At 66.8% G+C, this 11,391-nt stretch overlaps 4 protein-coding genes across 4 annotated transcripts; 2 read left to right on the top strand and 2 right to left on the bottom strand.

Moving 5' to 3' along the window:
* Positions 1-267: 267 nt before the first annotated feature.
* On the top strand, positions 268-7,196 carry MICPUCDRAFT_10935 (uncharacterized protein; the record flags this gene model as incomplete). The annotated part of the gene is made up of 2 exons (XM_003059691.1): positions 268-621; positions 7,104-7,196. Coding segments are annotated over 2 exons (447 nt in total), but the record flags the coding sequence as incomplete, so codon positions are not given.
* A 244-nt stretch (positions 7,197-7,440) lies between these two features.
* On the top strand, positions 7,441-7,746 carry MICPUCDRAFT_59348 (uncharacterized protein; the record flags this gene model as incomplete). Its single annotated transcript, XM_003059692.1, has 1 exon — positions 7,441-7,746. One exon carries the CDS (start codon positions 7,441-7,443, stop codon positions 7,744-7,746), a length of 306 nt encoding a protein of 101 aa, XP_003059738.1.
* Positions 7,747-9,228: 1,482 nt separating this feature from the next.
* MICPUCDRAFT_40517 (uncharacterized protein) lies at positions 9,229-9,708 on the bottom strand (the record flags this gene model as incomplete). Its single annotated transcript, XM_003059978.1, has 1 exon — positions 9,229-9,708. One exon carries the CDS (start codon positions 9,706-9,708, stop codon positions 9,229-9,231), a length of 480 nt encoding a protein of 159 aa, XP_003060024.1.
* A 337-nt stretch (positions 9,709-10,045) lies between these two features.
* MICPUCDRAFT_65370 (uncharacterized protein) lies at positions 10,046-11,147 on the bottom strand (the record flags this gene model as incomplete). The annotated part of the gene is made up of 3 exons (XM_003059979.1): positions 10,046-10,447; positions 10,490-10,630; positions 10,914-11,147. The coding sequence occupies 3 exons, from the start codon at positions 11,145-11,147 to the stop codon at positions 10,046-10,048; spliced, it is 777 nt and encodes a 258-aa protein (XP_003060025.1).
* Positions 11,148-11,391: the final 244 nt, after the last annotated feature.

The raw sequence follows: 11,391 nt of genomic DNA on the forward strand, positions 1-11,391 counted from the left end.
GCAGAAGTCTCGATCAGCGCGCAGCAGCAGGATGACTGGTGCATCTTTTGCAAATGCTTCGTGCAGAAAAACGCGACCGTGGCCGGGGCGATCTTATCGCAGATCATGTGCGTCGCGATGAACCGTTCCATCGTCGGCGTGTTGCTGGGGATCAAGGGAACGCTGAACAAAACGAAGACGGTCGACGTCGACCCGAACATGCTGTGCGACGTCGAGCGCGGCGAGTGCGTCGTGTCCGACGCGGGCACCGCCGCGCAGGACCTCGCGGACGCGAAGAAGGTCCTCATTGTCCCCGGGTACGGCCTCGCGGTGAGCAAGGCGCAGTACGCGATGGCGGACCTCATCGAGTTGTTGCGCGAGAGCGGCAAAGACGTCGTCGTCGCCGTGCACCCGGTCGCCGGGAGGATGCCCGGGCAGCTCAACGTCTTGCTCGCGGAAGCTGGCGTGCCGTACGACGTCGTGAAGGAGATGGAAGAGGTCGAGAACGACGTGGACAAGTACGACGTCTCGTTAGTCGTCGGCGCGAACGACACGGTGAACCCGAGCGCGGTGGAGGACCCGAACAGCGAGCTCGCGGGGATGCCCGTGATTCAGGTGTGGCGGGGATCCACTCCCTTCCCCGTATCTTCGTTCGTTTTCGTTACATATCATGGTCTACGTGTTCGTTTCCGTCGGTTCCGTTAGATTGACGACGCTATCTCGCGACATCGTCGCGATTTACTCTGCTATTTCATCGCTTCGTCTTGCGTTTCTTCTTTGGCTGCGTCAAGGCGATCTCGTCTTCATCCCGAGCACCCTCGGCATCATCTCCATCTCCCTCCGCACCGCCCGCGGGCACTGTCGCTGTCGCCGTCGCCGTCGCTGTCGCTGTCGCTGTCCACTCAAACTGCTCCGCGATCTCCGGCTGGTACTTGGTGAGCAAATCCTTGAGCTGTTGCGCGTTCTCCGGTTGGTTAGCGATGATCCACTTGATGGCCTTCCTGTTCAGGTCCCGGGTCTCCTTCTTGACAGTGCCGGTGCCGGGATCGGTGTAGATGAAGTAGGATCTTGCCTTGTTGCTGCTGGCTGTGCGTCTCAACTCCATGCGCCAACCCTGGAGCTTCACGATCAGCGCGCTCAACCTGAGCTTCTCCTCGAGCAGTGGCGCGAATTGCACTTTGAGCTGTGCATCGGTGCGGCGAGGGAGGAGCTCCGGCGCAGTGAACTTGCCGTTCTCGACGCAGCCTGTGTGGTACCGTTGCTGGGCGTCTAACACCTCCTGCGTGAGCAGCTTGGTGGTGTCCCGGTCGATCGTGCCCCCGGGGAAGATGCACAGCCCTTGCTTGGCGTCGAAGATGTACCCGTACTCCTCGTACATGGCGCCGCGCATCTTGATGAAATGCTTGACGGAATCTTCACCGCCGCAAGCCAAGCCGCCGTGCAGTACCGCGTGTTCGTGTCCCTTGCGAACGATGCCGATGATCACGTTCGCCGCGTTCACGTCGTGCATCGTGTGCTTGACGTGGTCCGCGTTCCCGGTCTTGTCGCACGTCCGCCGCGGTGGGAAGGGCAAACCCAAGCCATGATGCTTTCCGAGCTCTTTCTTTCTTCCCGAACTTTCGCCCGGGGGGAGCAGTGGCTTCGAGATGATCCCGAAGAGGTCGGCAGCCGTGAAGTTCAACCCCGTCGCACGCAGAAGTTCGGCTTGCAACTCCTCGAGGCTGAATCCGCGGATGACCCCGTCGACGATGATGTGGGTGAACGACTCGCCGCGGGATCGCCACGCGCCCGCGGCACTGCAGAGGTCGTTGTCGGGAAAGAAGACGCCTTTGTGCGGGTACGCGCGGGTTACCGGAAGAGCCGCGGTGTAGATGAACTCCTTCACGCGGATGCCGTGCGTGCGGGTCCCGCAGCCGAAGCGCGGCGCGTACTCAGCGTCTTTGAGAGACTTTTCGGTCATGTCGAGCGTGTACTGGCCTTTCCGCCCTGTCTTCTTCCTCACCACCGGGAACGCGCCGTGGACGACCGTGTCGGTGCCGTCTCTCCATCTCGGGCGGGCGAGGATGTTGATGAACCAGTCCAGCTCGCTAGACGTGAAGTCGCAGAACGCGAGGGAGAAAATTCCTTCACCCAGCGACCCGTCGCCGGCGACTGTCGCGTCCATCCACGACGGCGTGGCGGTAAGCGCGAGCGGGAACAGCGGGTCTTTCTCGAGGTTCTGCGGGAGGATGACCTTTTTGCCGTGACGATTCGTGTAGAACTTCTCCTGGAGCTTCTTGTCGCCGACGGGCGTGGTCGTGATGGCGTACTTCCAAGACTTTGCTCCGTTCGAACACGTGGCTTCGAATCTCTCGATGAATTCGGACTCCATCTTGCCGCCAGTACTGGGTACGGTCTTCCACTGCACGTTGTGGAGGTTGGCGCGTTGAAGATCGGCGTAATCGCGATTTGTCGTCTTAAGCGCAAAGCGGCCAGTGTTAGTCTCGAAGTATGCGTCGCTGCACATCGCGCCGAACCAGTGGCCGAGCTCGTCCAAGGTGTCGATTTCGTACTGTTCGACGATGAGCTCGAGCGTCTCGTTGCCCTGCGCGAGCGCGCCGGCGGAGAACCAGAACGGCAGCGGCCAGTCGTGCTTGAGGTACGCCTTCGCGACGCCGCGCCACGGCGCGTCGATCTTGTCGACGCGGGCGCGCTCCGCGGGCGTGAGTATGCGTCTCTTCAGCTCTGCGGGCTTGGGAACCGATCGGGAGGCTTCATCCTTGGCCTCGTCAGCCGCGCGTTTCTTCGCGGCGGCGACCATCGCGTCGTGCTCTGCTTTGATGTCTCTGACGCACTCGTCATCGGACAGCGGGTCCGCTTCGAACGCCGCGCGCAGTTCGTCGATGGTTTCGTATCTCAGCTTGAACGCCTCCCGCTCCTCGGCATCTCGCGCGGCATTCGCCGCGCGAGCTTCCTCGGCGGCAGCATCGTCACGGCTGCGTTCATCGGGGGATTTACGCTGCTGCCGAGCCACCTTGCCCGCCTCGTAGTTGCGAGTTTCGACGCTGTGCATGTCCTGAACCACCGAGTGGGCACCGCGCGTCACTGCCTTTCCTTTGTATGGCTTTGACTTCGACTTCGTCCTCGCGGCGGGCTTCGCCTTGGACTTTGGCTTTGTCCGCGGCGCCGACGGCGTCGGCGCCGCGGATGTGGCGACGAGCGCGGACGACTGCAGTCGCGGCGGGTTCGCATCGAATCCATCGCCTCCGCCTCGGTCGCGACCCCTCCATCGCGTGCGCGAGGAGACGGACTGCAGCGGCGTCGCCACGGGCGTCGCCGCGGGCGTCGCCGCGGGCGTCGCCGCGGGCGTCGCCGCGGGCGTCGCCGCGGGCGTCGCCGCGGGCGTCGCCGCGGGCGTCGCCGCGGGCGTCGCCGCGGGCGTCGCCGACGTCGACGTCGGAGTTCTCTTCGGCGGGCGGAGGTTGTACCGGGACGGCTTGGCAGCCGTCGCCTGCTGAGCTCGGCTACGCGACGGCGTCGGCGCCGCGGCCTGCGTCCTCGCCGCGGACGTCGACGGGGACGTCTTGATGCGCTTCGCCGCCTTGGAGCCGTGAGCAGAGAGATTTGGCCTCGTCGCGCGCGGGAAGTGCTTCGACGCCGCCGCCGTGGACTCGGACTCGGGATCCACGTCGTCATCGGCGTGCTTCGCGTTCCGTTTGGATCGCGCCGCCGCGCGCGCGTCGCGCGAGGTTGCCGTGGGCGCGTCGCGCGATCTCCCAGTGGCGCGTGCCCTCGCACGCGTGTTGGGCGCATCGCTGCTGCTCCGCGGCGGCGTGAACTCGGTGTCTCTTGGGTCCGCACCGGGCGATGTGACCTCATCCTCCTCGGAGAAGGACGTCGAGATCTGCGCACGAGCTCGCGTCTTCACCACGGAAGCGGCGGTTGAAACGCCCGACGTCGGTGTCGCGTCCGCGAACGACGCTTTCGTCGTATTTACCGAAAACGTCGCAGCCGACGCCTCGGTGTCGTCGGGGAAACCTCTGCGGGAGAGTTCCAGATGGACGATGGCGTTATAGTGCTTCCCGTCCGAGTCGAAGGCGACGGCGATGGTCCCTCGCTCCTGCGGCTGGTCACCACCAGTATCCAAAACGAGCCTCCCGTAGCGCACGTCGATGACCATGATGTCGACCTTGAGCAAGACGGAGGCGGCGTGGAGCTCGGGAGTCCCGCCGAAGATGCCAACTCGTTTCATATTGTCGCAGTAAGAATCGAAATCGAAAGGTCTGTCATGCGGAGCATCATCTACCTGATCGGCTTCGGCTTCGGCTCGGTACGAATTCGGATCACTGCGCATTAGATCCACGACTTGAAGCCGAAACTCAACGTGCTTGTCGCTGTTCCCCGTCATGCACTCGAGCAGCGCGCGAAACATGCAATTCCCATCGCCGCGGGTGTTCAGTATTTTCATCGCGCTCGCCGTGAGGAAGCGACCGATCGCAGCCTGGATTGGCTCGCCCACGGAGCGTAGCTCAAAACCCAAGATATTGTTCCGGAACTTCTTCATGAACGACCGCGGAAAGAACGCCGGGCCCGTGGACGTTTCATCCGCGTTCGGCGACGAGGTGATAGTCTTCGCCCCCGTACTCGAGCCGCCGCCGCGAAGGCAGCGGTTGAGATTAGAGGCGGTCACGAGCGTCGCTGCCCCGGGCGGCGCGGACGACTCGGGCTGCGGCTCCGGCGGCGGTGACGACGCCTCGCTCGGCGCCGTCATCGCCGCCGCGGCCGAAGCCGCCGCGGCCGAAGGCGCGACGGACGACTCGGGCTGCGGCTCCGGCTCCGGCGACGACGCCTCGCTCGGCGCCGTGGCCGTCGCGGCCGAATGCGCGACGGACGACTGCGGCTCCGAGGTCGGCAACGACGCCTCGCTCGACGCCGTGATCGCCGCCGCGGCCTCTACTGTGCTCTCCGCGGCCGCGGGCACGAGCGTCGACTCCACCGCGGGGGAAACCAGAACGGAAGACGGCGTCTCCCCGTGGGTCTCGTCTGTCGCAGTGGACGCCTTTACCGGCGTGGCCTTCGCGTCTGCGTCATCCGGCGTCGGCGTCGCGACGGACGCAGCCGTCATCATCGTCATCATCATCGCCATCATCAGCGCCTTCCACCTCTCCTGGAACACGCACACGCGCCACTTACGCCTCACGGCTCGCGTCCTCATACCCGCTGCGAGTCGCGCGGGCGGACTGTCCGCGGGCGGTCTGAGCGGCGCGGCGGTGCTCACGCTGGTGATCGGCGGCGAGACGACGAGCGTCGCGTGAACGCTGGAACCTTCGACGTCGCCGCAGCCGGACATCACCGCCATGAACGCCTCGGTCACGATCCTGAGCACGGCGACGGACATGGCGACGACGCCCCACGTCACTACGCGCTCGGGCGTCAGCGCTCGTCGAGCGTCGGTGACAGCTGTGCGTGCGTCTCGACAGGTGCCTACTTTCGTCGCCGCGGTCCGTCGCCGCGCGCGCTACTGCACACGCCGAAGACGTCTACCCGCTCCGCGAGCTTGACCTTCTGGAAGCTTAGGAACGTTCGCGCGGCGCGGTAATCGCCATAGCGTCGCTGAGATGTGTGCCGCGCCGCGGTCGTCCTCTGTCTGCGCTTGAGCGACGGAAGAGAGTCAGAGCCGACCGCGAGATCGTCGAGACGGATCTCGCCCACGACGAACGCTCGCGGGGTTTAAATAATGCGATTCTCCGCAGTCGATCGTGGCAGACATCACGCAGATGTCGTTCAGACTGTGCGCGGACACCACGGGCGTTCGAGAGACTGCCGCGCGACGTCGCTGCTGACCGGAATCGCCCGCGAAAGAAAAAGCGTTCCGGAAAAAATACGAGCTCGCGATTCCGAAGAGGGGGGGGGGGTGCGCGAAGCCGTGTATAATTGCGCTATGACATCGTCCGAGAGCTCGCGTACCTGTCTGCGCTGATTAAGTTCGCGGCTTCGACTCGCGTTTCCGTGCGCGAGAGCTGCTGGCGCGCGGGCGGGGAGTGCGGTCACGCGGAGCGATGGCCACAGCTCACTGATTATTTTCACGAAACGCACGCGCACGGGCACTGCGCGGGTTGACGGGCACAGCTGTCGCTGTCGAAACGAATTCAGGTCGAAATCCGAGTCCGTCCAAAGTGGCGATTCGGCGCGGGAGACGAGACCGCGAAGGGCGTGCCCGACGTCATGTAGGGCTACGCGCTCGGTTTACTCCCGTCCGACGCGACGGAGAAGCGGCCGCTGTCCTGGGCGCCGCCGCCGTCGCCGCACGAGGGGGCGGGGACGGAATCGGAATCGATCGCGCTCGACACCGACGCGCTCGACGAGGCGCTGTCGCTCGCGCGCGAGGGCGTCGACGGCGTCGGCGAGCGGCGGAAGGTGTGGTTATCCTCCGCGACGCTGGTCGTGTTGCCCCCGGTGTTGATATCTCACTGGCTCGAGCAGATGGCGTTCGTTCTGTTGTAAGTTTTGGAGACGACAACTAATTGTTGAGGGCGCCCCACGCCCTCGCGCACTCGCGCGCGCGCGCCTCCCCCGCGGGACGAGGATGGACGTCCTCGAGGACGCCGCGCGCGTCTTCGCCGCCGCGCGCGATGCCCTCGCCCCGACCGCGGCGGCGGCGCGCGCGACGTGCGACGACGCGCGCCGCGCGTGCGACGACGCCTCCGCGCGGCTGCGCGAGACGACGACGCGCGCGTCGTCGTCGTCGTCGTCGTCGTCGGACGGCGCGCTCGACGCCGCGGCCGACGCGACGCTGTCGCTCGCGCGCGCGCTCACCGAGCGCGCGACGTCGCCCGCGCCCGACGTCCTCTTCGCGGTCGTCGCCGGGACGCACCTCGAGCTGTCGCGCGCCGCGGACGCGCTGCATCGATGCGACGCGACGCGCGAAGATCCCTCGACCGTCTCCCACCGCGTCGCGACCGCGTGCGCGTCGCGCGTCGTCCGCCGCGCGCCCGCTCTCGTCGCGATCGCGGCGTCGCGCGTCCGCGAGATCCCGGGCGACGAAACGCGTCGCGCGTCGTGCGCGCGCGCGATGACGGAACGCTGCGCGGTCTTCGCGCGGCGGCATCACGCGGCGTACCGCGCGTTTCGCGTGGCGGTCGCAGAAGGTGCTCGTGCTGAAGCGGTCGCTCGCGGGCGGGTACGCGGACGTGGAGAACCCGCTGTTCTTTAACTCGAACACGAACATGACCGATGGCGTCGTGTACCGTTCATAACTTATTTACATTCCCGACGGACGACGGACTGGTTCCCATACGACCGCGAGCGCAAGGTGAACGCCGTTCCTTGAGGACTCACTCTCTCACTCTTCGGACGCGCCCGATTCGCAGAGCCGCCGCGCCGCGAGCGAGCGGCGGCGCAGAGCGCAGCGCGCGGCGGCGGCGGCGCCTCGCGAGGGCCGCGGCGCGGCGGCGACGGCGAATCTCATCGATGATCATGGTGATGGATGATGATGACGACGTGACGACGACGACGAGCGCGTCGCCGCGCGCGACGAAGTCTCCGCGAGTGCCGGCGCGAGGGAACGATGGTGGTGGCGGCGGCGGCGGCAGCGTTCGCGCGAGCTGGCGGATGACGGGCGACCTCAACCTTCCGTGGCGCCCGAGGATCGATCTGACTGGGCAGACGACGTTAGGGTTTATGGACGCCGGGGTCGAGCGCGGGTGCTTGATCGTGAGCTACCGCGAGGAGTGGGGGGTATCCGCGCTCGACGCGGTCGCGCAGCTCGTCGCGCCGTTCAAGTGGTAGAGAGGTAGCGCGGGCGCGTAATATTTTTTCTTTCACTCGAGCTCGCGCGCGCGCGCGGCGAAGCCGTCGCGCCCCCTCGCCGCGCGTTCCCACCCGTCCGACATCGAACCCGCCCCACGCGAACGACCGCACCGACGCGACGCCCACGACGCGCCAGCGCACGTCGTGACGCGGCGATGTTTGCGCGTGGGCGAGGACCGAACGAGCGGACGCACACCGCCTCCGCGCGCGCCGCCGCCGCGTGCGCGCGCCGGCCGACGTCCGTCTCCCACGCGTCTCGTCGCGTCGTCCCGCGAAACGCACCCCCCCCGTGGCTTCCGTCGACGCGACGGCGGCGGCGGCGGTGTCGGCGCCGAGCGACGCGGCGTCCATCGCCGTCGCCGCGTCCTCGCGCGGCGTCAGCGTGCCCCCCGCGTCGCGAGCGTCCGCCTCCGCGCGCGCCGCCGCCGCGTGCGCGCGCCGGCCGACGTCCGTCTCCCACGCGTCTCGTCGCGTCGTCCCGCGAAACGCGCCCCCCCCGTGGCTTCTGTCGACGCGTCGTCGTCGTCGCGAGACAACCCGTGCGCTTCGAAGTAGTGCACGATGCCGCACGACTCGCAGCGGCGGCGTCAAGGCACATGCTGTCCTCCTCCGCGTGACACACAATCACGTCGATCCCAGCCTTGGGGAGGTCGGGGTCACCCTCGGTTCGCCGGCGAGGCGCCGGCGACGCCGGCGGCGACGCCCTCGTCCCGACCCCGGTCCCGGGGTCCGTCCGACGCTCACGGCGGCGGCGGCGGCGGCCGCCGGCGGTGGCGGCGGCAGCGTACCCTCGATCCTCACGACAAAATGCGATCGTGATCGGGATCGCGGACTCAAAATCGGCCTTAACCTTCGCGAACTCGCGATCATCCCCGCTCCGTCGGTGGGTGTCGGACCTTCCGAAGTCCGACCCCGATCCCCCCCCCCCTTCCGCGGGCGTTCCTCTCGCGGCGGCGGCGACGACGGCGCCGATGGTCAACTTCGGTCACGGGACCTCAATTGTGATGATCATCTGCGAAAATCTGAGGTGAAGATCGCAGCCAAGACGATTCGATATGCGTCGTCGTTCGACCTCATCCGCGTCTTCGGGTCGTCGTCGGGCTCGCCCGAAAAAGATGCGAAAGCGCCCCGCGGCGACGGCGTCACGGGCGCGCGGGCCGCCGCGACGACGTCGCGGCGGTCGCGCACAGCGCGCGCCCAGCGCGCTGTGCGCGCGCGCTGTGCGCGCGTCGCGGCCGCTTCGCGGCCGCCTCCGCCGCCGCCTCCGCCGCCGCGACGCGCGCTGCCCGCGCGCGGGGCGGTTTGATCGATTCCGCGCACAGAGCAGGAACGAGCCTTCACGTCGCGGGGAAAAACGGCGACAGCGAACTGCGTCGGCTCCGAATCGGAGCCGACGGGATTCGCCGTTGCGACGGCGCCTGTCAACGGCGCGACGTGACGTGGGTTTTGGTTTCAAATTTATTATCGTCGCTGTTTTTCACCCCGAAAACGGCGACGGCGGAATAATAAATTTTCTCTACTGTCGTTGCTTCTGAAATTATCGCGCATCGCGTCTTCCTCCCACTCCTCCCACGCCCCCGAGAGATACTTCTCGCCCCGCGGCGCAGTGCCGCGCGTCTTCCAGATGAAGTTCTGAAGACCGCACGCGGCCGCGAAAGCGGCTCCGAAGTGGTTCGGCGACTTCGTGTACGTGGATCCGGGGCAACCCACCATCGGGAAGTTTCGCTTCACAACGCCGATGGAGTACTCCACGACGAACCGGTGTCGACGTTGCGCGTCCGCGGCGCGTTTCTCCTCCGGCGTCTTGCACTTGCTCTGATCGGGCGCGACGTCCAGGTTCGGGTCGGCTCCGATGTACCCCGGGTCGGCCCCAAGTTTCTCGCCCTCCGCGAAGTGCGCGTCGCGATCGACCACGGGCGCGGAATATTTCCAAATTGTCATGTCGTGAGCGCTCCCCGAAGCCGCGGGTTCGACCGCGATGATGACGCCGAATAGGTCGACCACGATCTGGATGTTTCGGCAGTGGTTTTTAGTCTTCCCGCTGTATTGAATCCCTTGCCCGACAGTGGGTTTTTGCATCTTTACGCGCGTCCCGTCGACGTATCCGAATATCCCCGGCATCCCCCAGATTCCCCGCGACCTTTCTTTCCTCCTCGCTCGGCCATTCCACCGTCTTATCCGGCCCATCGATCAGCACGAGCACGAGATTCTCCGCGACATGCGGGTAGGGCCTACGTGTTCCCTATCAGCTGGTCGTAAAAAAATATAAGTTGCCTTCTCAAGTCATCGTCACGAATCCGTCATCGCGTCCGCCGTCTCCCCCTCCTCCCCCGAACACGCGCATTCTCCACCACCGCGACGTCCCCCGCGGCCGGCACGCCACCCCGAACGCGACGCCTATCGCCGCCCCCGCGAGCACGTCCGCGGGTCGATGCTTGTAGTCTGTGATCCTCGACGCGGCGACGTATGAGGCGAACGCGAACGTCAGACAACTCGCCGCGCTCGCGGGGCTGACGCCGTTTGGTAATAACCCCCGTAACCCCCTCCCCTCGGCCGTTTCAGACGCACCCCTCCGACACACCCCTCGGCCGAACCCCTCCGACAGCGCCATCGCGGTGTACGTCGCCGCGACGAACGACAGCGCGGCGTGGCCGGACGGGAACGACAGCGACGCCTCGTCCGTCGCCGCTTCGTTCGCCAAACAGTGCGCGCGGTCGCCGACCGCGCCCGCCGTCGTCGCCGCCAGGTACGACGCGTAGTCGCCCGTCGCCATCGCGGTCGCGTAGCCCTTGTAATCGCACGCCGCGAAGAAGTTCGGTCGCAGCCGCCCGACGAACGCTTTCAGGCCGTTGTACGTCCCCATCGTCAGGCACAGCGCCTGGACCGCGCCCGCGAGCTCGAACAGCGACGCGACGAGCGTCGCCTCCTTCGCGCGCGAATTAAAATTTGCGTCGGACGGCATCATCGCGATGCCCCCTCCCGCGGCGGAGTCTTCGCTGTCCGTGTCGCGCGCCGCTCCCGACGCGATTACGCGTCTCCCCGCGACGACGCGTCTCACCGCCACCGCCGCGATCGCGAGCGACGGGAACGCCACCGCGGTGACGCCGAGCCACGCGTTCGAGACGGTCGACGCGAGGTTCGGATGCGACAGCGACGGGTCGCGCTCCACGAAGAACTGATCGTGCGACCGCCACGCGTCGACGTTGAGGTAGAGCGTCAGCGCGTAGATCGCGGCGAGCGTCGCGAAGATCGCCTGCGTCTGGAGCGCCTCGCGCGCGTATTGCGGCGGGAGGACGCGAAGCTCCATCGCGACGACCAGACGACGGCGCGGGGCGCGGGGCGAGGGGCGCGCCGTGCGAAATGCTGACGCGAACATTCATTTCGTCGCGTCGCTCGCGTCGCCTCTTCCGACGAGACCGCTCCTTCCGCCGCCGCCACTTCGTTCCTCCCGGGCGGCGGCGCGCGTACCGCGCGATGGCGAAGAAAGGCCGCGTCGCGCGGATTCTGACGACGCTGCATCGCGTCGCCGGGACGCCCGTGTCCGAAGCGCTGAAGCGAAGGCAGCGCAGCGCGGTGCAGCGCGGCGACGCGGGGACGCGCGAGCGCAAGGACAAATCGCGGTGG

The sequence above is a fragment of the Micromonas pusilla genome (genome assembly GCF_000151265.4).
Source record: "Micromonas pusilla CCMP1545 genomic scaffold MICPUCscaffold_7, whole genome shotgun sequence".
In the NCBI taxonomy this organism is placed as follows: domain Eukaryota; kingdom Viridiplantae; phylum Chlorophyta; class Mamiellophyceae; order Mamiellales; family Mamiellaceae; genus Micromonas; species Micromonas pusilla.